The sequence below is a fragment of the Carya illinoinensis genome, chromosome 10 (genome assembly GCF_018687715.1).
Source record: "Carya illinoinensis cultivar Pawnee chromosome 10, C.illinoinensisPawnee_v1, whole genome shotgun sequence".
Taxonomy (NCBI): Eukaryota; Viridiplantae; Streptophyta; class Magnoliopsida; order Fagales; family Juglandaceae; genus Carya; species Carya illinoinensis.
The window spans coordinates 34,832,871-34,859,639 of NC_056761.1; the positions used below are offsets into that span (position 1 = coordinate 34,832,871).

The 26,769-nt window shown below is 37.0% G+C and overlaps 2 protein-coding genes across 2 annotated transcripts; one reads left to right on the forward strand and one right to left on the reverse strand.

Annotated features, from left to right (window-relative positions):
* Positions 1–2,211: 2,211 nt before the first annotated feature.
* On the reverse strand, positions 2,212–7,105 carry LOC122278677 (disease resistance protein RPV1-like). The gene is made up of 6 exons (XM_043088862.1): positions 6,627–7,105; positions 4,721–5,741; positions 3,567–4,006; positions 3,153–3,471; positions 2,666–2,895; positions 2,212–2,503 (listed from the first exon to the last, which is right to left on the reverse strand). The coding sequence occupies exons 1-6, from the start codon at positions 7,103–7,105 to the stop codon at positions 2,212–2,214; spliced, it is 2,781 nt and encodes a 926-aa protein (XP_042944796.1).
* Positions 7,106–18,257: 11,152 nt separating this feature from the next.
* LOC122278151 (dolichyl-diphosphooligosaccharide--protein glycosyltransferase subunit 4A) lies at positions 18,258–19,141 on the forward strand. Its single transcript, XM_043088252.1, has 2 exons — positions 18,258–18,307; positions 18,936–19,141. The coding sequence occupies exon 2, from the start codon at positions 18,936–18,938 to the stop codon at positions 19,047–19,049; it is 114 nt and encodes a 37-aa protein (XP_042944186.1). The 5' UTR covers positions 18,258–18,307; the 3' UTR covers positions 19,050–19,141.
* The last annotated feature ends 7,628 nt before the right edge of the window (positions 19,142–26,769 follow it).

Here is a 26,769-nt window from a genome sequence, read left to right on the forward strand (position 1 = left end):
AAATTAAAAAAAAAAAAAAAATACCAAATTGAACTTTTGTTGAAAAACTCATGCAAATAATGCCACATTTTTAAAAAATCGCTATAACTAACTCTAAAAGCGCTTTAGATGCATGTTTATCAAACAATAAATAATTTTTTAATAATAAAGTTTTTTTTAATAAATCTCTACAATTAAAAAAACGTTACCATAAAAAGTTATATTTCCTATCACAATGCCGAAGAGGCACTAAATTTATTTTGTAATATAGAAATATATAATTTAATGGATTATATTAAGCTACGTGAATGTATTAATTTTAACTTTTGAGGTCTTATTTTATTTATAAGATGATAGGCTTAATACCTTATTACCATATATTTACTACTTCACTAATAGTGTATTTGAAATTTTTTATTTTTTATTATTTTCTTTTAAGTATTTTGTTAATATCCTTAATCTTTAAGAAAAAATTAAAAAATATACAATTTCACTAATCGTCACTTCTTTAACATTAAATAATTTTAAAAAAAATTAAAAAAATAAATGAAATAGTAAAATGATAGTAGGAGGATAGTAAACCTATCATTGTTCTTTATTTATACTTATTCATTTGATGTATTTTAAACAATTAAATGCGTACAAATTAAATAAATAATTTCTTAAATTGGATTATATCAAATCTGACTAGAACTAAAAATTTAAAATAATTAATAATATCTTTTATTTTATTTTCTAAGTTTTATAAATAAAAAATGGCTAATAGTAGTACTCCGTGTGCTTTGCAAGTCGAGTTTTCCTTATTTACTTTTTTTTCAAGAGTAACACATCGTTTGAAAAAAGAATAATACTATTTAACTCCATGATTTTGCAGCCTCAAAATTATTATTACAATATTTGAATTTATTGTAATTTTTTTAAAATATTACCACTAGTGTATTTGTGTATTTTTTTCTTTAATATTTAAAAAATAAAAAATAAAAAACTCATAAAAAAACCAATTTGAATGACTGACTTTGAAGGGACAAAATCATGAAATTGAGTAGCACCTATGAAAAAACTTTAATCTAAATTGTTCTTAGCATGTGGCTTGAAAATCAGTTTTTTCTTATGTAAAAAATAAATTAAAATATGAAATGGAATAATAATAATAATAATAATTTAAAAAAAAATACAAGAAAAAAGGGCCTGATCATCTTTTTTTGCCTTTTCTTTTTTATCAATTCAGATGAAACTCAGTTCTCTTCATGGCTTCGTCTATGGTAAGAAGCTCTGCTATCATTCTCACTCTGCTCAAATCTCTACTTCATTTTCAGATCTGAAGCTATCAAAATGTGTATTGTTAGAAGAAGTTCATTTCTCTTTTACCCTCCTCCTTGTCATTACTCTCTACTCAGACCTCTCCTTCACTTTCAGATTATTACACGTCTGAAAGAATGATGAGATATTGTAATAGTACAAACAAAGTCCAAGTGAGCAAGACGACAAAGTCAGGACGAGGAGAAGGGTGAAGTCACGATAGAGTCACAGCCAAGAGAGATGCATCCCAGGAGATCAGAATGGTTTTGATATGAACTTTACATAAAAAATTACATGCATTTAGTCTGATTTTTCTCTGTTATTTTTATTTTAGAAGTTAACGATATGTCAAACTCATGTAGAGTGTGTAAAAAGTGTGTGTAGATGTGTGTAGATGTATCATTTCTCTTAAAGCCTCTAGGATAGTCAGCTTACTACAGGAACTAGTTAGCTATGCATACAAAACTAGCTGATGATCGGTTAAACCAAATGCTGGTTTTTGAATTTTGAAAGGAGTCTAAGTAGCTGCTTCCATCCATTTTTAAGTTGATGGCCTAGTAATTAGTTTTTGGTATTTCTTTGTGTTTTATGGCACATACTCGTGTAAACAAAGGAGCAGCACCTTGCTTTCCAGCTTTCGGGCCCCCAAAATAAAGACCTCCCATTTCTATTTGGGCACTCTAAAGTAAGATAGAGAAAACTCACATTATGAGAATGACATATATATACCAACTGCAGGCACTTTTGAATTTTGGCCCTCAAGAACTATGTTGAAATGCAAAAGCAGTATGCTTCCATCAGAAATACTAGTAGGTAATATTTTTAGTCTTGATATATTTGTCATCCCATACATATTTCACTGTGCAGTTTGGCTATTGATAAGGCATAGAAAAAGAAAAGAAAACTTAAACATTGTACCTAAAACCACCCAAGTTAAAAATCCAGCTCCAAATTCAAATCTTCCTTTGAATCTTTTAGTCCTTGAGAATTCTCCAAATCCAAGACTTTGATGCCCGAGGTTGAACAATGTCTCTTCTGTAGTGGGTACCAATTGAGTTCCAAGTTGGGATCATCATCCTCATCTAGGCGCCTCTTAGAAAGTTGATTACCCTCCATTAAATCTACAGAAATCACAGTTTCTTCAATGTTTTCAACCTTCTCATGGAGGACACTTGGATAATCTTCTACACTCTTTTCATGTTTATGTACCAGATGGGCTCCACAACTTTTAAAGAACATCGAACTCCGTTCAGTAAAAAACTCAACCCGAAGATTCTCTTCCTTTAGCTCAAAAGATTCAAGAACAGAGTACCCTAGCCATATATGATCTCACCCCATTTGGGCTCCATCAGATGCAAATAGATTAAATGTTTGTTTTTGAATGTACCTCAGGATACCATTTCCTATGATCCTAGCACTAACAATAGGACGTGGGCGCAATGAACGAACAGGTCCAACAATAGCACACAAAGCAATTCCCCTGATCTCATCATCCAAACATTGGTGTCCTCTAATATCTATTTCACATGAATTCCTTTCTAAAATCCCCTTTCGATGGCTGAACCAGTCTGGAATCCTCTTTCCAGGAAACACAATACCATCTAAATAGTCATGTCCCTACCAAACAAACATAACAAAAATATTTCAGCATTACAACCTATAAACAAATGCACGAGAGAGAGAGAGAGAGAGAGAGAGAGAGAGAGAGAGAGAGAGAGAGAGAGAGAGAGAGAGAGAGAGAGAGAGATGTACCTTACACAATAAAGGATTTGCCACATGATTCCTTATACTCAACAGCATTTTATCGCATCCAGACAAGTCATGAAATCTAGTGCTTATAAGTCACATATATTGAATTGTAATTTTCTTGTGACTTCTGGAAAGCTTTCCAATGACTTGCATCCACTGGCATATATCTCTACTATATTTGGTGGAAGTTTTGGAATTTCTTGAAGTTGCTCGCAATACCTCACATAAAGGCGCCTCAATCCTACAAATCCTTTCATGCTTTCTGGAAGGCTAACAATATCACTCCCTGATAGGTCTAACCAAGACAAAGTGGTCAAGCAATTAGATTTCCTAAAAAAACTTGATTTTGATAGCACATAGCTTTCAAGATACAATGGAAATGCTATTGTGGAATAATCATCATCAGAAATGCTTGAATCTGATACAGGTAACAGTGGAGTAATTCTGCATTTGATAAAGTTTCATATTCAGATGCCATAGATTGTTTATTATCCTCCACATTCTTCACAAGATTTGGACAATCATTGAGATGAAGAGACTCTAGATGTTGCAATTGAAGAATACTGCTTGGGAGACGAATAAGGTTTTTGCAGCCTTTCAAATATACTGATTGCAGTCCAGTGAGGTACCCAATGGATGAAGGTAACTCTTTTATAGCAGTGTCTTCCAATCCAATCTGTCTTAAATGTTTCATTTCACACTCGATTTCAGGGAAGTCAATAAGGCTTGAACAACCATAAAAGTTAAGCCATTCTAGAGATCTTAGCTTGAGGCTTCTTGGAAGACCCCTAAGGTTAGAGCATCCGTAAAGACTCCAAGAAACAAGCTTATCAAGAAATCCAACAGAATTATGAATCTCAACTAAATTTGTACAGCAACTAAGATTCAATTTCTTCAAACTATGGCTCCTCGAAAGATCTGGAATTTTTATAAGAGACTCACAATAGGAGAAATCCATAATTGTTAAGTTTGGAGAACTCTGTAAAAAAGAAAAAGAAAATAAAGCATATTAGATTAAAGGACGACTACAATGTAGTTGAAAAAAAAAAAAACATTATTGGATATCATAGTTGTACCTCAAATCCTTGCCCTAGTTCCTTGATGTGGCTCTAAATTCAACGAGTTTCTTCCCATGGAAATTGGATGGCAATGATTGTAAAGGACATTCAGGCCAATCAAGTATTCTTAACTCGTTAGGAAGATAATTAAGCTTTCCAGAAAAACGTGCATTACGATTTATAAACAATCTGAATTTTTTCATCTTCACAAAAGCTTTGGGACTTAAACAAATCCTGTCATCACCTTTAGGAATATCTACCACTATGCCTTCAACTTTGTTTGTCCCCTAATAAGACAATATGTTAGTAGGATATCTAGCAAAATCAACACAAAGTATACCATATGATGATACTCATAAAAGTTGGCTGTCTTTGAATACAACAGAGATCGAGTAGTTCTATATGATTTTTTTATTATGTTATTTCTATTCAATAGCACTATATTTACGAAACATAGATTCCATGATCATCTCTGTACGTTAATTTTCATGTTTTTATCTTCAATATAAATGTATAGTATTATTTACTTCTTTTACTACTTTAATATAAAAGATACTCAATATTTTTCTAGAGCATTTCATTTGTGAGAAGGAAACAAATATACAATTAAAAGTGTTATTCTGTGCAATTCTTACAGTATTGTCTTCAAGTACATGGCGGACATTTTCATAAAACCATAATCTACTGCGTCTGCCAGGTTCTTTAGGTGATTCTTCACGAACAATTTCCTTACCCATTTCTTGCAGTAAGTCATGCATCCCCAATATGTTATGCTTATCAATAGTTATGAGGCACTTATCCATAAGTTTTTCTAAACCAATATCCGGAGAGAACCCACAATTGTCTAATATTTTAATGACGTAATCTGCACGCTCTCCTTTGAAGAAACATGCAATATCAAGAAAAATATTCTTTTCATTCTCACGCAACCCATCATAACTTGTTCTTAATATTCTTTGAATATCATGGTGAGGAACTCTTTTGTAGTCATTCAAAGCACTTATCCATTCACGTATACTTCTACCATATAGATCCGAACCAAGCGCTTTTAAAGCTAGTGGAAGGCCTCCAGCATAACGTATAAAATGTTTTGCAAGGTTTGTATATTCATCATTTGGTTTGTTTCTTTTAAAAGCATTCCAGCTAAAGAGCTCACAAGCTTCTTTTCGATCCAATCTCTTCATCTCGTATATTGAATCAACTTTATGATTAGTAAACAAACTTTGATCTCTTGTTGTTATGATGATTCTGCTTCCTAAACAGAACCAATCATGATCTCCAACTAATTTTTCCAATTGCTCCAGTTGATCCACATCATCAATAACAAAAAGAATCCTTTTACATTGAAACCTCTCTTTTATCACATTGATACCTTGGTCATCAGTGCTAACATTCAAATTTGAACCTCTTAAGATCTTAGAAAGAAGTGTCTCTTGCAATCGGAGTAGACCGCATTTTCGATTTGAAGTTTCTCTAACATTTGGAAGAAAACAACTTGCCTCAAACCGATAAGCGTTTAGATTATAGACTGCTTTGGTGATAGTAGTTTTCCCGATTCCACCAACTCCAAAAATCCCTACCATGCGTATATCCTTGGTCTCAATACCTAATAACAAATTGATATCTTGTACACGAGACTCTATTCCAACTAGATATCTGGCAACGTGCAACTCAGGATGATATATAATTTTCGAGTCAACCCATTGAACGATTTCATGAATAAATCTTGATTCATTCCTTTGAATAAAAAAGGAAGAAAACTTTAGTTGAGTTGGACATATTAAAAGCCATAGAAGCATAATCTACTAAAGAGTTTCTATTTTTCCTCTAATAAAATAACATTGGTAGGATACGAGCTACGTTAGGAATTAGCTTTCCCCTTCCCAATCCTTTTATGGTTTGTCCACAATTCTTCTCATATTTTTCAATCCCTTTCTATGCATTATTAACTTTATAAACGTTTTTATAATCCCATTCTCGAATCTAGTTATTCTCTTAATAGTTTTCTTGCATGCGGTAACCTGGACAAATTAGTAATTCCTCTCTTCTATTTTGGTTGCAATTCAAATTACCAAAAACTAGATGTATTTCGGATTTTAGTTGGTTTTTTTAAGATGAGATATTAATAAAAATTTTATGTGAAGTCACTTTTACACGCACTCCATTAATGTGATTGGTTGAATTGTGAAGATTTGAACTATCACTTGGGTTTCTTTGAAGTTAAAATACTCTTTAACTTAGACATGCATGTATTGACTAAGTTTATAACAGAAATATTATTGCTTTCCTGGGTTTTTCTTTTGTCCCAACAGCACATAATATTGATCATGCGCTAAATTTTAAATGGTTTTTTTTTTTTTTTTTCTTTTAGTGCTTGCATAGAAGAAGCCACTTAAAAATGTGTTACATAAATTGATATAATAATGACAAAAAAAGCACAAAACACAATAGAGATAAGAGGAAAACATAAAAGAAAATGATGGTTGAAGTTATGATCGAACAATAAAATGAAAGGTACAAGTAGAGTTAGAAATACAGTACCCTTCCTTCTTTAAATGGAATCCAGACAACTTGGCCACTTCTTTTAGGGATTCCTTCCATTTCTGAATCTTCATATCATCCTTAAATCTACCTTCATGTTTAGTCAATGCTTGTCCAAAACTCTTTCTTTGATGCCATACTTTTGATGGATCTACAAGGTAAAATATTGGTAGAACAATTTGTTGCCTTCTTCTCTCACACTCAAGGATCTTCTTAAGCTCGTCCAAGCACCAAGTGGATGATGCATAATCTTCCGATAGCACAAGAATGGAAATCCTCGACTCTTCAATGGCTTTGAAAAGTGCTGGTGAAATTTCCTCTCCCCTTCTAAGCTCCTCACCTATGTAGGTATTGATTCCCCTTAGGTGCAAAGCATTGTGTAGGTGTGCAGTAAAGTTGTTGTGAGTATCTTCTCCTCTAAAACTCAAAAATACTTCGCACGTCGAAGGGGTCGAGGAGGAGGCTTTGGAGAAGGCCATACATGGAAGAAAGTCCTTGTGTATGTAAATTTGATTACTAGTTTTTGGAGATGATTGGAGAAGAAATCTCTTGAAGTTAATGCCGCATTCCCTATAACACCTGTAATAGGAGAATGCATTCCCATTTGCAATATAGTAATGGATTACACTTTGGTCAAATAAAGGAGAGAAGCTTCTTGCCGTGTTACAAGAACATGCTATCGTGTGTAAGGAACCTGTGGCACTTCTCTGGATTTCAGTATTTTATATTTATATGAATAATGTTAGATACTAGAAATGTATAAATTTTAGGTATTTACTTTAACAAAAAAAAAAAAGATCCGCCATAAAGAAAATGATTTTTCATATAAATATTATATTTATCTATTTTTTTCAAAAAGATCGCTTGAAGTTTCTACACTATAAGATTGCAATTATTATTTTTCATATCTAACATGCACATGGATATAAATTGATAAATTGATTCCTACGTAGGTGTAGATTTATTTTATTACCATACCATGTTGATCTCATATCTATTCTATTCCCGTCATTATTCTGATTTATTTTTATTTTATCATTAGTTGCAAGTATTGTTGTGATATCTCGTTTTTACGTGTATTTTCACTGAATGAGTATTTTAATTTAATTAAAATATTAGTTCTTTTATTTTAATTTATTATATTTTAGTTTGACGTGGTGTTTAAATTAATTCAGTCGTTTTATAGCTTTTAAAATTATTTTCGTTGGACAGTTTTTGGAGTCCGGAGGTGAGGATTGGACCTCATTTCTTTTCCCCATCTTTTCTTTTTCTTTTCTCTTTTTTCTTTTTTTCTTTTCCTTTTCCTTTTCCTTTCCTTCTTTTCTTTTTTTCTTCTTTTTCTTTCTTCCTCCCCGTCCGTGCGCTGCACATTCTCTCTCTCTCTCTCTCTCTCTCTCTCTCTCTCTCTCTCTCTCTCTCTCTCTCTCTCCTCACTATCGTTGTTCAGCTTCTGCCGCCCAGCACCGCCGCTCATTGGCGACGTGGTCGACACCACCCACCCAGAAACCTTCCCCTTCGGCCGGCGCACCTCCCCACCAAATTTCACCTCCATCCGAGCTGTCGTTTGCCGTCGAGAGCCCCTCCAAGCCGCACGATTTTTGTGCATTTTCACCGCTGTCATTCCATCTCCGGCCACCATCTCTTCACTACTTCATCACCTACCTCTTGCCGTCCTAAACCACCCATTTCCGGCTCCGATCCGTTGTCGGAGCAGCTCCCACGAGCTCAACTCCATTTTGCCATTTTTTCACTTCCACCGCCATTTCCACCACCACCCACGACCAAATCTTACTTCCATTAGCTTCATAAATATCTTTAGGCCATTCCATATCAATCTCAAGTCTTGTTTTGTCCCCGTTCGAAAGTGGGTATTTTACAACCCACGGCCATAGTGTATTTTACATTGTTATGTTGTATTTTCTTCGCCGTTTGCAGCTTCTTGATCATTCAAAAATTATCTTATAGTGCTGTAAGTATTTTTCAAACTCTATTTTAGATTTAAATATATTATTGCTTTTACAATAAATTTATTGACTGGTTGGTTAATTCCGGACTGAGTCTAGGAGTCGGGGGTTGGATGGACTGAGGACGGAGTTGTTTGCTATTGTTGATTTTGTTATTTATTGGATGGATTGTGTCTTGAGGTGTGTATTGCATGGTGCATTCATGTGCATTTATTAAATTGAGAAAAACTGGTTTTATTTGTATAAATGGGTTTTTGGGTGCGTGAGTATCACAATCCCAAGCCGGGATGTGGTATTATCTCGATGAAGTTCCTCTGGTCACTCGGGAGTGGATAATACTGAGTGACATCCCCCAGCGACAACCGGATCGCATGATACGGTAACGCTGTTGTGTCAACTCCGTGGTTCCTAGGCTGGTGGGGACTAGAGGATGGCCTGGTCTAGGTACGTGCTGGGCGCAAGATTGGGCATCGCTTGATTAGGTGTCACATGCGTAGTCATTACCTGCGGTGTGGCACAGGAGCCAGAGTGTGCAGATGATCTCTAGGGGAGGTCATGATGCATGCAATAATTGGAACATGTTTTGGATATTGGATATGAGCCATTTTCTGAAAAAATGGCGAGATTTTGCTTGAAATTGTTGTGATCCATTTTCTGAGAAAATGGTGGTTTCCTTGATTTGGGCCATTATCTGGGATAATGGCAAAGTTTTGTCTAAAGGATATGTTTTGGGCCAAAATGAGATTTTTGGCGTGTGTAGAAAAATGTGGATTTATGCAATATGTGCATTTAACATTCTTTCATACATATTGTTGAGTTTAATATGTTTTTATCTTGTGGCGTTTGGATCTTTACTTACCTGCGGTACTATTTTGGTACCGTAGATTTTGATGCATATGTCGAGGAAGAGGAGGAAGCTGAGCCCGAGGAGGCGGCTTTGCCAGAGTTTTGACTTGAAGTCTTTGGTGTTTAAAATTATCTCTATCAGTTTTATGGCTTGTAATGTGGTTTGAAACAATATTTAAGACTTGTAATATTTTATTATGTATGTTTTAATCGGGTTTGTATTAAATAAGGAAAAATTCTGGTACTTAGTTATAAGATTTTTATTATCCGCTGCGTGTATTTATTGCACACTTGTTGCATGTACACACACTTGGCACTTGGCGATAGGATGGTGACCTGTGTTGTCATCATCCCGACGCCTCGATCTCTACGTGTCCATACGTGGGAATTGGGGGCGTCACAGGTGGTATCATAGCGGTTTGGCTCTAGGTAAAGCCACATGTCCCGTAGGTTTAGTACCAGAAAGTTTTTTTAAAAGTTATGATTTGAAATTTATTTTATTTAAAGTTTGCTATTTGATATATTTTATTTGATTTGAATTTATTTGAGTTAGCTTGTTTGTATTTATTTATTTAGTTATGTTATTGTATACTAGTATATTTTATTTTCTTGTTATATGGTTTTGGTTTTGGTTGTGGTTTTATGTTGCTTGTTTTATTCGATATTTAAAGGGGGTAAAAGGTTGTGTTGTGGCAGGAAGATGGTAAGGCCAAGAAAGCCTACTCAAGAGCCTCGGGATGATACACCTAGAGACGATGCCATAGCCCAAGCGCTAAGGCAAATGACTGAGTTCATGCAGTAAAATTTTAGGCCACAACAAGGAGAGTCTAGTAGGGCGGTGCAGGCTGGATGCACCTATGAGCGCTTTCTAGCGCATAGAACTCTATTCTTCACGGGAGAAGAGGATCCACTTCGGACTGGAAAGTGGATTAGAGATTTAGAAAGAACATTTGAAGTTTGTGGTTGCACTGAGGCGCAACAAATACTTTATACTAGTTATTTATTGCAAGGCACTGCTTCTGAATTGTGGGATACAAAAAGAGTAATGTTGGAGTTAGAATTGGGGTCTTTTGCGGCTGTGTCTTAGCAGCGCTTTAAGAAAGAATTTAATGATCATTTCTTTCCTGCTTCTGTGAGATGGCAAAAAGCAAGAGAGTTCACAAGCTTGGTCCAAGGAAGTATGACCGTGGAACAGTACGCCCGAACATTTATAAAACTTGGGCGATTTGCTACCCATCTCATCGCCATGGAGGAGATGCAGGCCGAGCGTTTTCAGGATAGTCCGTGTCCTGATATACGCAGAATGGTATTTTGCCACCGGATTTCCACTTTTCAGGATTTAGTTGACTTGGCCACTCTTGCAGAGCGAGAGATTAATTTGAGTATGGGCTCCCCTCTAGGACAAAAGAGGCAGAGTTTTACTGGCGAAGGAAGTAGTTCTAGTTCACTTCAGAAGTTTGTTTAGCGGACCGGGACTCGACCACAAGTGGCCTCAGGTGTACGTATGGGAGGACGGGTGCCAGTTTGCGGAAGTTGTAATAGAGCCCATGTGGGTGAGTGCCCTTCGAGTGGGGCTCGATGCTATAATTGTGGCCAGCAGGGACACTTTGCTCGTGAGTGTCCTAAACCAGTTCAAGGAAGCTGTGGAGGTCGACGTGGTGGAAGAGCAAATCAGAGGCAAACAATGCAAGCTCGGGTTTATGCTGTTACACCCGAAAATGTTGATGATGAGGCACTAGCAACCCATGATGCTGGAGTGATTACAGGTATGGATCTAATTTAATCTTGGATTTGATTTTTGGTGTGATTTGGTTTCTTCTTTGTATTTAGATTTCATTGGTTAATGTGATTGGTTCAGGAAGAGTCCGTTTATATGAATTTTATGCTTGCACTTTGTTTGATTCGGGTGCATCTCAGTCGTTTGTATCTTCCATTTTCGCTCGGATATGCAATTTGGTTACAGGACCCTTGCCAAAATCATTAGTAGTGACTCTCCCAAATGGCGAAGTGGTGTGGTGTTCCAAAGTTGCGTTAGGTTCTCCTTTGAATTTTGGTGGAAGGTTTCTGGATGCAGATTTGGTTGTATTTAAGCTGCTGAGATTTGATATTATCCTTGGGATGGATTGGCTATATCGATATTCTGCGAGTATTAATTGTAGAAGTAGAGTAATTAGCTTTTAACTCCAGATGGTGATTATTTGGAATTTGCGGGAAGTAAACTAAAAGAAAAACCGGTAGTTATATCGGCAATTCAAGTGAGAAGAGAGATTGCTTATGGAGCGAACGCTTTTTTAGTCTAAATGGTGTCTACGCCGTCTGAGAAGAAGTCATTGGTAGATATCCCAGTTGTGGAATAATTTCCTGTCGTGTTTATGGATGACTTGCTTGGGCTACCCCTTTTTCATGAATTGGAATTTGTTATTGACTTGGAACCTAAAGCGGCCCCTGTGCATAAAGCCCCTTACCGTATGGCACCAGCTGAATTAAAAGAGTTGAAGGTTCAGTTGCAAGAGTTGGTAGATAAGGGGTTTATTCAGCCAAGTACTTCGCCATGGGGTGCGCCAGTGCTGTTTGTTAAAAAGAAAGATGGTACTCTCAGAATGTGCATTGATTATCGAGAACTAAATAAGGTGACCATCAAGAATAAGTATCCTCTTCCACGGATCGACGATTTGTTTGATCAGCTTCAAGGAGCAGCTGTGTTCTCGAAGATTGATTTGAGATCAGGATACTACTACTTGCAGATAAGATACAAGGATATACCCAAAACTGCTTTTAGATCGAGATATGAGCATTATGAATTTAAGGTGATGCCTTTTGGGTTAGCCAATGCCCCTGCGGCTTTTATGGACTTAATGAATCGGGTATTTCGACCTTATTTGGATTCATTTGTGGTAGTTTTCATTGATGGTATTTTAATTTATTCCCGAGATTTTGAAGAGTATGTTTATCATCTTCGTCTAGTTCTTGAGAAATTAAAAGAACACCAGTTGTATGCAAAGCTTAGCAAATGTGAATTTTGGTTGGAGGAAGTTAAATTTCTTGGGCATGTGATTTCCCGAGACGGGGTGGCTGTTGATTCTAGCAAGGTGGAAGCTATTTTGTCATAGCAGCGTACGACGATCGTGCGTGAGATTCGGAGTTTCTTGGGATTTGCCGGATATTATCGAAGATTTGTGAAGGGATTTTCTCGCTTATCCGGACCTCTCACTGCTTTGACTAGAAAGAATGTAGAATTTATTTTGTCGGACAAATGTGAGAGAAGTTTCCAGGAATTGAAGAAAAGATTAACAACTGTACTAGTATTGGCACTTCCAGAACCGTACAAGCCATTTGTAATTTTCAGCGACGCGTCTAAATTTGGATTGGGATGTGTCCTTATGCAAGAGAGATAGGTTGTTGCTTATACATCTCGTCAGCTAAAAGATCATGAGAAGAATTATCCGACGCATGATTTAGAATTGACTGCGATTGTGTTTGCTCTTAAAATCTGGCGGCACTATTTGTATGGAGAAGTTTGTGAAGTATACACCAATCATAAGAGTTTGAAGCACTTGTTTTCTCAGAAGAATCTGAACATGAGGCAGAGGCGATGGCTAGAGTTAATCAGTGATTACCAGTGCGAGATCAAGTATCATCCAAGGAAGGCAAATATAGTTGTAGATACTTTGAGTCGAAAGTCGCACTTGGAAGATGAAGCTGAATCGTCAGGATTGGATTCTTTACTTTGCAGGATGGGAAGACTTCTTATTGAAAGTTCACAGCAAGAGGAAGTGTTATCTTCAATTCTTGATATTCGATTAGTTGATTTTGAGAAATTGAAAACTCTTCAAAGGAAGGATCCGAAGCTATTAGATATTAGAAAAAGAGTCAGAAAATTTAGAAGGCCATTACATTATAGTATGGATAAGAATGAAATTCTTCGGTTCCAAGATCGTAGAGTAGTCCCCAAAGATTCAGAATTCAAGGAGCGAATTATGGCAGAAGCTCATGCGGCTCCTTATTCAGTTCATCCTGGCAATACGAAGATGTATCTAAACTTGAAGAAAAATTATTGGTGGGAAGGGATGAAGAAGGATATTGCCTTGTATATCGAGAGATGTCGTACATACCGTCAAGTCAAGGCCGAACATCAAAGACCTGCTAGTATGCTCCAACCCCTTCCTATTCTTGAGTGGAAGTGGGACGACATTACGATGGATTATGTAGTGGGCTTACCGAGGACTCCTAGTGGAAAGAACTCGGTTTGGGTGATTGTTGACCAGTTGACTAAGAGTGCTCATTTCTTGCCTGTTAATAACACTGATTCTTTGGATAAGTTGACTCGCTTGTACGTAAAAGAGATAGTGCAGTTGCACGGCATATCGAAGAGTATTGTATCAGATCAGGACCTAAGGTTCACATCTCATTTTTGAAAAAGTTTGCAGGCAGCATTGGGTACTAAGTTGAAGTTTAGTACTGCATATCACCCTCAGACGGACGGCCAATCAGAGCGCACTATTTAGACCCTTGAAGATATGTTGCGAGTATGTGTTATGGAATTTCAAGGAAGTTGGAAAAATCACTTGTCGCTCATAGAATTTGCTTATAATAATAGGTTTCATGCGTTCATCCAGATGGCTTCTTATGAAGCTCTTTATGGGAGGAAGTGTAGATCGCCTTTGTGTTGGGATAAAGTTGGGGAGAATAAAATAATTGGGCCCGAATTAATTCAAAAAATGCAAAGTCAAGTTCGAATTATAAGGGATAAAATGGCAGCAGTTCAGAGTCGTCAGAAAAGCTACGCAGATACAAAGAGGAGAGATTTATCTTTCAAAGAAGGTGATTGGGTTTATCTCAAAATCTCTCCCATAAAAGGAGTTAAGCGTTTTGGTAAAAGTAGGAAACTGGATTCGAGATATGTTGGCCCTTTTCAGATTTTGGAGAAGGTAGGGTCCGTCACTTATAGAATTGCATTGCCAGAGTATTTTGGAGAAATTCACGATGTCTTCCATGTATCATTCTTGAAGAAGAGTTTTGGATAACAAGACCCATCCTTTGTCAACAGAGAGCGTATTCAGCTCCAATCGGACCTTACTTATGAGGTTGTTCCTTCGCAGATTATGGATTGGAAAGAGCAACAATTGAAATCCAAGACGATACTTTTGGTAAAGGTGGCATGGGGGGATCCGTTAGTTTAAGATTTCTCTTGGGAGAGAGAAGCAGACATTAAAGAGCAGTATCCCTATTTGTTTGAGTAAATGACGGTACATTTTTTAAACTTGGTCTCAGTGGAATCATGTGACTTGTTTCAAGTTAGTGTTTGATCTTGCAAATTTCGAGGACGAAATTTGTTTTAAGGGGGGAGGATGTGATACTCCGTTTTTACGTGTATTTTCACTGAAGGAGTATTTTAATTTAATTAAAATATTAGTTCTTTTATTTTAATTTATTATATTTTAGTTTGATGTGGTGTTTAAATTAATTCAGTCTTTTTATAATTTTTAAAATTGTTTCCGTCGGATCAGTTTTTGGATACCGGAGGTGAGGATTGGACTTCATTTCTTTTCTCCATCTTTTTTTTTCTTTTCTATTTTTTCTTTTTCTTTCTTCCTTTTCTTTTTCCTTTCCTTCTTTTCTTTTTTTTCTTCTTTTCCTTTCTTCTTCCTTGTCCGCGTGCTACACGTTCTGTCTCTCTCCTCACTATCGTCGTTCAGCTTCTGCCGCCCAGCACCCCGCTTGCCGGCGACATGGTCGACACCACCTACCCAGAAACCTTCCCCTCCGGCCGGCACACCTCCCCACCAAATTTCACCTCCATCCGAGCCGCTGTTTGCCGCTGAGAGCCCCTCCAAGCCGCACAGTTTTGTGCATTTTTGCCGCCGTCGTTTCACCTCCGGCCACCATCTCTTTACCACTTCATCACCTACCTCTTACCGTCCTAAATCACTCATTTCCGGCTCTGATCCATTGCTGAAGCAGCTCCCATGAGTTCAACTCCGTTTTACAATTTTTTCACTTCCACTGCCATTTCCACCACCACCCACGGCCAAATCTCACTTCTATTATATTCATAAACATCTCTAGGTCATTCTCTATCAATCTCAAGTCTTGGTTGTCCCCGTTCGAAAGTGAGTATTTTACAACCCACAGTCACAGTGTATTTTATACTATTACGTTGTGTTTTCTCCACCGTTTGTAGCTCCCTGATCATTCGAAAATTATTTTATAACGCTGTAAGTATTTTTCAAACTCTATTTTAGATTTAAATATATTATTGCTTTTACAATAAATTTATTAACTGGTTGGTTAATTCCGGACTGAGTCTGAGGAGTCGGGGGTCGGATGCATTGAGGACGAAGTTGTTTGTTATTATTGATTTTATTATTTATTGGATGGATTGTGTCTTGAGGTGTGTATTGCATGGTGCATTCATGTGCATTTATTAAATTGAGAAAAGTTAGTTTTATTTGTGTAAATGGGTTTTTGGGTGCGTGAGTATCACAACCCTAAGCCGGGATGGAGTATTATCTCGGTGGAGCTCCTCTGGCCACTCGGGAGTAGATAATACTGAGTGATATCACCTGGGTTGTCGCTGAGCGATGACCGGATTGCACGATACGGTAATTCTGTCATGTCGACTCCGTGGTTTCTAGGCTGGCGGGGACTAGAGGATGGCCTGGTCCAGGTACGCGCTGGGCGCGAGACTGGACATCGCTTGTTTAGGTGTCACATGCGTAGTCGTTACCTGCAGTGTGGCACAGGAGCCAGAGTGTGCGGATGATCCCTAGGGGAGATCATGGTGCATGCGATAATTGGAACAGGTTTTGGATATTAGATACGAGCCATTTTCTGGAAAAATAGCGAGGTTTTGCTTGAGGTTGTTGTGATCCATTTTCTGGGAAAATGGTGGTTTCCTTAATTTAAGCCATTATCTGGGCTAATGGCAAAGTTTTATTTAAAGGATATGTTTTGGGCCAAAATGGAATTTTTGGCTTGTGTAGAAAAATGTGGATTTATGAGATATGTATATTTAGCATTCTTTCATGCATATTGTTGAGTTTAATATATTTTTATCTTGTGGCGTTTGGATTTTTACTTACCTGCGTTACTATTTTGATATTGTAGATTTTGATGTAGATGTCGAGGAAGAAGAGGAGGTTGAGCCCGAGGAGGAAGCTCCGCCAAAGTTTTGACTTGAAGTCTTTGGTGTTTAAAATTATCTCTATCAGTTTTATGACTTGTAGTGTGGTTTGAAACAATATTTGAAACTTGTAATATTTTATTATGTATGTTTTAATCGGATTTGTATTAAATAAGGAAAAATTCTGGTACTTAGTTATAATATTTTTATTATCAGCTGCGTGTTTTTATTGCACACTTGTTGCATGTACACATATATGACACTTGGCGAAAAGATGGTGACCTGTGTTGTCATCATCCCGACGCCTCGATCTCCACGTGTCCGTACGTGGAAATTGTAGGTGTCACAATTGTAATGCAAGTATTACATTAAATTAATATAACTTAAATTTTTGTTTTAATTTAATGTAATTTTCTTATAACAAAAAAAGAAAAAGAAAAGAGAAACACCTATAATAATTCGCTACTCCCATTTGGAATCTCCATGCAAACTTCTAGTGGATGTGCCATCTTGAAGCACTCCAACTATAAAGTTGAAGAGACTGCCACGATTCAATTCTTCAACCTTATATGTTCCATATACTCTTAATTGAATATTTTATCACTGTATAAATGCACATGATCTCTGGTTGTCGAAATGATTCTACTAAATCCCATGCCATACCATTTCAAGTTTCCAAGGAAGGAATATAGATAGTTATGAGTTGAACACAACTATATATTTTTGTATTCTTTTTCCCAAACTCAATAAGTTAGTACTTCCACTTCCGATATGACTCAAACAATTATTTTTAAATAAAAAATAAAAAAATTATACATATGATTGGCCATCGTACTAATAATGAAGCAAAGTTTAGAACACTTTTAGAAGGTATAAAACTGTGTAAAGAAAATGGTTTTTCCCAAGTTGAAATTGAATGTGATTCAAAAGTAATTGTGGATTGGATTAATTCCAAGAGTTGTACGGTTTGGTACTCATGGAAATTTTGGGAAGAATTTTTCAAAGTTTCTTTTGATTTTTTTCTTTTTTTATTTTTCATTAATTTAGAGAAAGAAATAAGATTACTGATGTGTTGGCTCGATTTGGAGAGGAAGGTTGCATTAGAGGGTTTGAAGATTATGATCAGCATAGTATAGAGTTGAGAGGTTTTTAACATTTAGAAAAGTTAGATTTATCTTATATTCGTCAGTAACGTAGGATTAGTATTTTGATTTGATAGGCACGTTAGATTGTTTTATGTTGGTTCATGGGATTTTGTTTTTTTGGTTGATGGGGTGGTTTTATTGTTTCTGTAAATTCTATAAAGTCGGTTTGTAATTATAGTATTTCTGCGCTATAAGTGAAGATTTTGAATATGTGGCCCTGACTATTCAAAAAATAAATTGAAATAAATATAATATATAATATGTGAAGATGATGAATATAGCCAATACTCGTCGGATAAATTGGAACACGCCGAATCGGTATAAAAGTCTTTCATTTCTACTTCCGAGTTCCGAGGGGTCGATACGCTTAACCCAGTTTCTTTCGGGGCAGGATGGTCATACTCGCGGTTGGGATTTAGGCCCAACTTCTCTGATTCATGGTGAGCTCAATTGGAGCAACTGTAGTAGCCCGGCCCACTATGCAGACCCGTAGACTAGGTATCATTTTCCTTTCTTATATAGCACAGCTAGAAACGGATTCCTGAGTCTCTCCTTTCTTCGTGGTCGAAATTGAGGTCGAGCCAAACAATCCTGCCCGACAACGTAAGCGTTTCATACCCTCTTTTTTAATCTCTTTTCCTTTTATTTTCTGTGCTATTATTTGGTTCTCATTGTTGATTCTGTGGTTGCCTAGATCTTACATCCAAAAAAATTAGAGGTGCCTAGATCTTACATTTGTTTGTAATTTGACTAGATCCATTTTGGGCTTCAAAGTTTATGGATTGAATTTTTTTTTTGTTAGATTTTGGTCTGGGATCCTGTAATCTGAGCTGCTTTTCCTGGTAATCCGTAAAATTAATTACAGTCAACTCCGGAAAGAAAATCACAGTTTTAACTTCGGCTTTGTTTGGATTCCAGTCCTTGATCTTTGTCTTTATGAATCGTAAATTTGCTCTTTCTGCGCTGAATGGGTATCTTGTACGGCCATGGGGATGGGTTTAAGTCCGTAACCGGGCTAAGAAACTGACTTTCTAGAAAGCATTCCTTTTTAATTTGCCGCTTATATTCTAGGGAAATTATAGTTTGAGCTTGAGTTCATCTTTGATATGACCTCTGTTAATGGTTCTTGTTTACTTCTGGGAATTCGGTTTTAACAAGAATGAGAAAGGGCATTGCGATATTACGGCTGGTTCCTGGTATTAATTTGCTATTTTTGCATGTTTTTTGACAGATGTTTGATGATCAAGACCTCGGCTTCTTTGCCAATTTTCTTGGCGTCTTCATTTTTGCACTGGTGATAGCATACCATTATGTGATGGCTGACCCGAAATATGAAGGGAACTGAGGTTTTGTCGTATTTTGATGTGTTCACAATAGTGATGTCAAACTATTTTGTAGACTGAGCTGTTTCATGAGTGGATATAACTTGTAGTCAAAGTCTTTGCTTTACAACTATGAATGCATGCTTTAAATCTTCGCGTACAATGGTTGTGGTGCTTCTATAGAGCTCCCTTACAATTCACAACTTTAATTCGATAGAATCTTTATCCATTCAGTAACATATTTTTGCTTTGTATTTGCGTTTTAACAACTGCATTAACTTTGGTGAGACTGTTGATTTTGATTGTTGAGATACCCTGTCTCCAAGTGCATGTTGTTGGCTGGCTGTGGCAGTGTGGTGAAGGGGAGGTGCCAATAATATCATGTAGGAAATCCAGGTATAGCCATAGGGATCAAAATGGCCTGTCATTGAGGAACTTTGGAGTATACACTACTGTTTCTATGAACGTCAAATGAAACTATTCAGTATCCTATCTAGTCTTTACATTCATTAGGAGATTTGAGCTCCAATTTCTAGATTTGCTCAAATTCCTGGGATTATCATGTTAGACTCATTGAATGCTCAACTATTTCTTATGGATGCCATATATGTTCCTTGATATCAGGTTGTCCAAGAGCTTGGGTTTGCCGTATCACTCTTCTCTTACATGTGCTTGCATTATTGCCAATTTTACCCACTTCTAAATGTTTCTAGGTTGTGGGGCTGTTGGAATTGGATTTTACTAGATACTCCTGAATGTTGCTCGGAGGGTTTCTCACTAGACATTGTGTAGGCAGAGCATTGTCTTTACAGGAAATCTTGCTCAAGTTTTTGTGCTTGAAGGATTCTTTCATTTGACTAGTTCTTTTCCTTCCCTATCCTAACTGTTTCTTTCGTCACAGTATTGATGATGAACCCTAGAACACACCGACAAAGAATCATCTCATATTTTAGCTTGTTCTCACCTTGTTTGCATAAATTGTCATCCACATTCCTTGATTGTTGGAGAAGGGAGCTTACAATGTTCTCGCCAACATTTTCATCTGTACTTGGAACCCTAATTGAAATTGCATTTGTTGATTTCTCCAACCCAATGCCCTGAGATACCTCAGTATTTTGCAACTCCCTTCCAACTGCTGCAACATACTTGATTTTTAGGTCGCGGATTCCAGCAATTTCGATTTAGGGTTCCCTTCTTTCTTTGAAAGCTCAAAATCATTGTTCATGCGTTCTTGGAACTCCTCCAAAGCAACAACAACTCTTGGTGATACCCTTCGAGATTTCTAAATTACAAGGCATAAATAGTATATGATCAGATCCACCATTTTGTCTTAAGACTATAGGAGTTTATTTAACAGATGCAACGATGAGAACCAGAAATCCAGTTCCAACTCTGCTTCTGCAAAAAACCTTTCTAGCTTTTTTAGCATCTCACAATGCCAAAAAAACAATATTGACGAGCGCACGCTCTCTTCAACCTGAAGAACCATGGCTTCGAGGCGTCTGTGATTTGTGAAGCGCCCTAAGCCTACTGAATGGTTTAGTTATGACTGGAGTTGCTGCTTGTGCTGGATGCACGAGTATTTCCACTATCATGATACAAATTAACCCAATTGAAGCCTCTGTGATTCGAGCATTCGCAAACTCGCGAGGAGGGTCATAATTTTTTCTACCCAATATTGGTAGTGTTCCTATAAATGCGGACATCCTAACAAAATGATCGAAAGTAGAAGAGATCAAACCCGCATGTCGTCCCTTCCAAAACTAATGGCGATTGAGAGTCCTGTCCCGTATCCATTTGGCATTTTCTTTGCTTATGTATCGAACCAAACCACACAGAGATCTGAAAATACTGAGCATTTGGACGCAAAAACGAAATATTGTATCACTAGTTTCCTTCCGTTCTGATGTTTTGAGAGTCAATTTCTATAATACGGTGAGGATTTTGGGGGTTGAATCATCTAGTAGTTCCATGCAATCGAAGAAGAACGAAGCTGGCAGCAGATCTTCATGGGTCATGATTAAGGGTTTTAAGGTTCGGTTAGAACTCATCTGAAAAATTTCCTTTTTTCGTCCCACCAAGGGAACAGGACGTTTGTCTTGCTCTAGTCTTTTAATTCCTACTGTTCCTATAAACCATGCAAGGCATTTCTGAACTCTGCATCAACGACTGGAACCGGGAAGGACAGCAAGAAGTTGCTGCAATTTCCGTCCCCAGCCCTCTTACCGATAAAAAAAAAAAAAAAAAGAAAAAGAAAAAAATCCATCCCAAATCTCTAATTTTGTTGCTGTTAACTGTTACATGCAGTTGCATGATTACAAATGAGTTATTTTTCTTCTTAGAATGCCCATATATATGCTACTTAAAAGTCTTACTTCTTTAATTTTATATGATATTTGTATTTTTTCCAAGGATTTAAATTATATGCAAGGATGATCATTATAGTTTTATCTTCTTACCCTTTATCGTGCTTAAAATTGACAAATTTAAGGCACTAAGAAAAATGTTGTTCTTCATTCTAAATCTTGTTATTGCTAATCACACTTGCAAATGTAGCAGATTTTAAGTGGTTATCCATTTAAACAGTTTATAATAAAATGTGTCACCAGTGTAATTCTGGATGACAAAATTTATAATAAAAAATAGCATTACTCAAGGTGATGTAGTAAACCACCGAAAATAGCGCCTTATTCCCATACCAGATGGAGACACACTGGAGCTAGTCCTTGAAGCTAGGGTAGCCGAGAAGCACCCGATGTTCAAGGCCAATGACCTCCATGAACAAATCAAACCATAGAGATGTAGTAACCGAACATAAAAACCAAAATTCAAATAAGGTAAACAAAATTAATTAAAAATAAAAACTCAGAAATTAAGACATGAAGCCATCATTCCCAACCTCGAAGGAAGAAACGCTGGAGCAAATCCTTGGGGGTAGGGTTTAGAGTACCAAAACAATGGTTGACCGAGAACCCCAAAGACAAGTTGAACTGTAGACAAGAATGCATAAGAGCAGAAAATGAGCAATGAAAAATATAAAGGTGTAGTGGTACCTAAACACACCGAAGCAGACCATAAAGGCAACACATTTTGTCGGGTGAGAAACTGATGCTAGGTCGGGAGTTTGCATGCATTTTCCCAAATAGAAACCAAACATGCGAGGTTTAATTATCAATACGACGAAGAAAAAAATTCCTTAGAAACAACATGCCTAAGATTGGATCAGGAATTGAAAAGAAACGATAAAGGGTATGATGGAACGAAAGAGGGAGGGGGATGAACTTTTTAGACGCAGATAAGTTCTTTGAGGATGTAATGATACTGATTTGTAGAATGTGATGAAAATAGGATGAGTGAATGTACTGTTATGGAATGTTTGTAACAGAGAAGATGAATTGAATGGAAGGAGTTTGATAAAAAGTCTGTGAATGAAAAAACATAAATGCTACTAGGGTTCTTCTAGGGAATCCCTTGACCTCCAACAGTGTCAATCTTCCAGAATATTAAGATGATTTCACTCATTGACCTCTCTTCCTCATATCCACGCATGGATAACTGATTGGACTAATAGTCAAATAACACTTGTAAAAGTAAATAATAGACTCTTATGGAATTGAAATATTACAAGGACTCAACGATAGGTAAATAAAAACTAAACGACAAGACTCAAAGACTAAACCTTAGAACTTAGTAACAAGTAAATGAAGCCCCCAATCGCTGCGTTCTCCTGCCAAGTGTTACTCTATGACTTGGTCAAAATGATGCACTCAAGGCTAAGTTACTTTCCCCAATATATTGCGTTTAGAGTTCCTTCGATTCATCTCCAACCTTCACTTCCTTACTTCAATAGAACACCTCCATCTTCCTATCTGCAAGTGCCTCACTCATCGCCTCCCTTCTCGCCTTCCTTGAGAGGCCATAACAATCCCCCTTCCTTAAAGCACCTTGCCCATAAGGTGTGGGTAGAGTTCCATAATCTTTCATAAAGGCTCCCAAATGTTATTTTCCTGTGAGGCCCCTACCCATTTTATCAACACTTCGGTGACGGCTTTGTGACCTTGTCTTTTGAGGCACTGGTCAACGATGGGCTCTAACTTAGGCTAGACTTCGCCTTCCTCATTCACTAGTGGCAACTTCAGCAGGGGCAGATTTGGTCACCTAGCTTCCATTTCAAACATGAAACGTAAAACATAGGGTGGATTCGAGAGCTTGTCGGCAAATTGAGTCAATAAGCCACCTGTCCCAGACGTTAGTGATTGAGCTGAGTTATTGCATATTTTATACATTTAGAACCAATATATTTTATTTATGTCATTACATTATTATTGGTTTTAGATAAAAAAATAGTTAAGATGAATAAATTTGAATTGTGATTTAAATTGATTAATAGCATAGTTTATGCTTAACTTTAGAACTCATGATTTAATTGAGTGATTTTTCTTTATATGCATAACACATTTGTTTTTTATATTTTGTTTTTCCTTTTTTTTTTATTATTTGTTTTTAATTTTTGTGTTATTTATTTTTATTTTAGGCTTCTAAATAAATAGGATGCTCATTGAGAGAACCATATGCAAACCGAGGACATTGAGTAGAAAGATGACATTGAGATATGAGACAATTTATTTCTCTTGGACATTTCAAAATTATTGATGGAATTTAATGTGTTGATGATATAAGTAAATGAAGTTGATAACACGAGGGGCCCATATGCGAATTCTATCTTTGCATGGATTGGAAGTAGCACATATTGAATTGGAAGGCCGGCCTCTTGGTTTATTTAATTTCCATGCCGCATGATATTGGGCTTTGAGGTAGGACATCAAACACTTTTTATTCTCCAGGGGGTCTTTAACGCACGGAACTCTCTTGGGCAATTTCCACGCCGCACGATTTCTTGTGGGGTTTAGCTAATGAATTCAATGGATGCACAGCACAAGTTATTATGATTTTATTAGGCACTTTCATGTTCTAGGGGAGGGGGATTTTATTTTTTCTATTCATATTGAACCAGCGCTGCAACACTACTTTGGCTTTTGGGGGCATTTCGACAACACACAATTTTTATTCTCTCTACATCGTTGAAGAACTCCTTGAGGGGTCCAATTGCTGCTACAGTCCAGCTTCCTCCACTGCTCTCAATCTCCATCTTCGTTCATTTGGCTTGATTTTTTTATTCCCTACTTTTTATTTAATTTCAATTTTAAGTTTATGATATATTTATGATATTTTTGGATTAAAAGTTGGGTATTTTATTATTATTTATTTTATTCTATGTCAGTTATTTTTAGTGATAAGCCACCTTTCCTAGACTCTGGACCACAAGGAAAGGACCATAGAACCTCGGTGACAACTTGAGGTTATGTTGAGCAGCAAGGGATTTTTGAAGGGTTGCAATCGGAAGTAGATCCAATCCCCTTCCATAAAGTTTCATTCTTACTTGAGATGCTTCCAAATTCTGTCTAAGTAGTGTTGTGATTTGGTCTCTTGTATGTAGTAGTTGGTCCAATGAGTCGTTTGATGTTGTGCCTGGTATATAAGTGGTGAGTTTAGAGGGGTTATACCCATAGAGTGCTTCAAATGAGGGGGATCTTAGTCGAGGTGTGGTAGGAAGTGTTGTACCACCACTTCACCATGGGTAACCATTGAGCCCAACTCTTAGGTTTGGTCCCTGCAAAACATCTCAAATATCCCTCTTGTGTTTTGTTGAGAGCCAAAGTTTGTCCATCCATTGTTTAGTGGAAGGCTAAGCTATACTTTAGAGAGGAACCTTGTAATTCGAATAGGGACTTCCAAATGAGCTCAAGAAAAAGGGTCTCAGTCTGAGACGATGGCCTTAGGTAGACCATAGAATTTGAAGATCTCCCTTAAAAAAATTGGAGCCACCCCAACAGCTGTATATAAGTAAGATAAGGCCACAAAGTGACCATATTTGGTCAATCAGTCAACCATCACTAGTATCACAATGGCTCCCTGCGAGATTGGTAACCCTTCCACAAAATCAAGTGAAATCTCTTCCCAAGCTTGCCCCAGTATGGGAAGAGGCTGACAAAGACCTGGTGATAAAACAGTTTCAGTCTTGTTAATTTGACATATACCACACTATTGCAGTATCCTTTTTATGTCCCTCTTCATTCCTTTCCAAAACAAATCTCTTTTTTCCCTTTGATAGGTTTTAAGAAAACTTGAGTGCTCTGCTTGAGGATCTTTGTATATGAATTTAAGGACTTTGTCCTTAAATGAGACCTATGGATCCACTAGAATTCTACCCTTTTTTAGAATTAGCACTTGTTAAAGGGAAAAACCCTTTGGTACTTCCTGCTTGGCCTAAAACTTAGCCAAAATTTCTTGTAGCTCAAGTGAGGTGGCATAACTATTCTTGAGCTCATCTGTCCAAACTGGAGTGGGAAAAGTAATGACTGCTAGGAACCCTTATGTTGATTGATCAGATTCATGTCTTCTAGAGAGTGCATTTGTAACTTGTTCTCCTTACCCTTTTTGTGTTCAATACGAAAGTCATAGCCTATAAGTTTAGTAACCCACTTTTGTTAGGCTTCAATGCCCACTTTTTGTTCTAGCATAAACTTTAAGGCTTGCTGATAAGTTTTAGCAGTGAAGGCATGACCTAATAAATAGGGCCTCCATTTTTGAGTTGCTGTGACAAATGTTAAGAGCTCCTTTTCATATGCAGAAAAAAGAAGTGCCCTCCTCTTAAGGGCTTTTCTTAAGAAAGCTATTGGCATGCCCCTTGCATTAGGACAACTCCTATGTCTCCACCACTTACATTACATTCGAGAGTGAAGGCATATGAGAAATCCGGTAGTCTCAGTATTGGTGGTTTTGCCACTGCAAATTTCAGTTCCAGAAATGCCTTAGCAACCCTATCATCCCATGCAAACGAGTTCTTTTTCAAAAGTTCTGTGAGTGGTGCTGCAATAAGCCTGTACCCTTTAATGAATTTATGGTAATAACAAATTAGACCCAAAAATTCCCTCAAAGATTTAGTATTTTTGGGCACTAGCCATTCTAACATTGCTGTCACCTTTTTAGAGTCAGCTTTTACTCCTTGTCCTGTCACAATATGCCCCAAGTGGGCTAGAGTTTCCAGCACTTATTTTAAATGGCCCAAATGTTCCTCAAGCTATTGCTGCAGACAAGAAGGCCATAAAAAAAAAAAAAATCAACACAAATCTTCACAAAAAAGGCTTAAAAATTGTATTAATCAACTCTTGAAACGTCAAAAGCGCATTAGTAAGACCAAAAGGCATTGTCAAGAACTCTTAATGGCTTTCATGGGTTTGGAAGACCGTCTTTGATACATGTCCAAGCATTGCTTTGATTTGGTAATAGCTGGATTGTAAATCTAGCTTGGAAAAGACCACCAAGCCATATAACTCATCGAGTAATTCATCAATTACTAGAATGAGAAATCTATCCTTCACAGTTTCCTGATTAAGGGCCCTGTAATCTACGCATAAGCGCCAACTCCCATCATGTTTTCTTATTGACATCACAAGGAATGAAAAGGGGCTGGAGTTGGGTCATAACAATTTTCTCTATTTTCGTCTTTTGTTATTAGGGATATCTATAGGTTCTAGTAGAAATGTGGCTAGTGCCTTCCTTCAGCACTATTTTGTGGTCATGAGACCTCTTAGGAGGTAACCTAACATGATTTTAAAACAATTTTTTAAATTGTTCCAGTAGCTAAATAATTTCTGGGTAGCAAGGTAAATTAGGCTCATC

Excerpts from the sequence above, each read along its gene's own strand:
- LOC122278677 (XM_043088862.1), bottom strand. The coding sequence starts at position 7,105 with ATGGCCTTCTCCAAAGCCTCCTCCTCGACCCCTTCGACGTGCGAAGTA. Across the intron at positions 2,896-3,152 it reads CATTGGAAAGCTTTCCAGAA|GGACATGACTATTTAGATGG; the intron begins GTCACAAGAAAA and ends TTTGTTTGGTAG. Across the intron at positions 2,504-2,665 it reads ATAGGAAATGGTATCCTGAG|TTGTGGAGCCCATCTGGTAC; the intron begins GTACATTCAAAA and ends GTTCTTTAAAAG.
- LOC122278151 (XM_043088252.1), top strand. The coding sequence starts at position 18,936 with ATGTTTGATGATCAAGACCTCGGCTTCTTTGCCAATTTTCTTGGCGTC.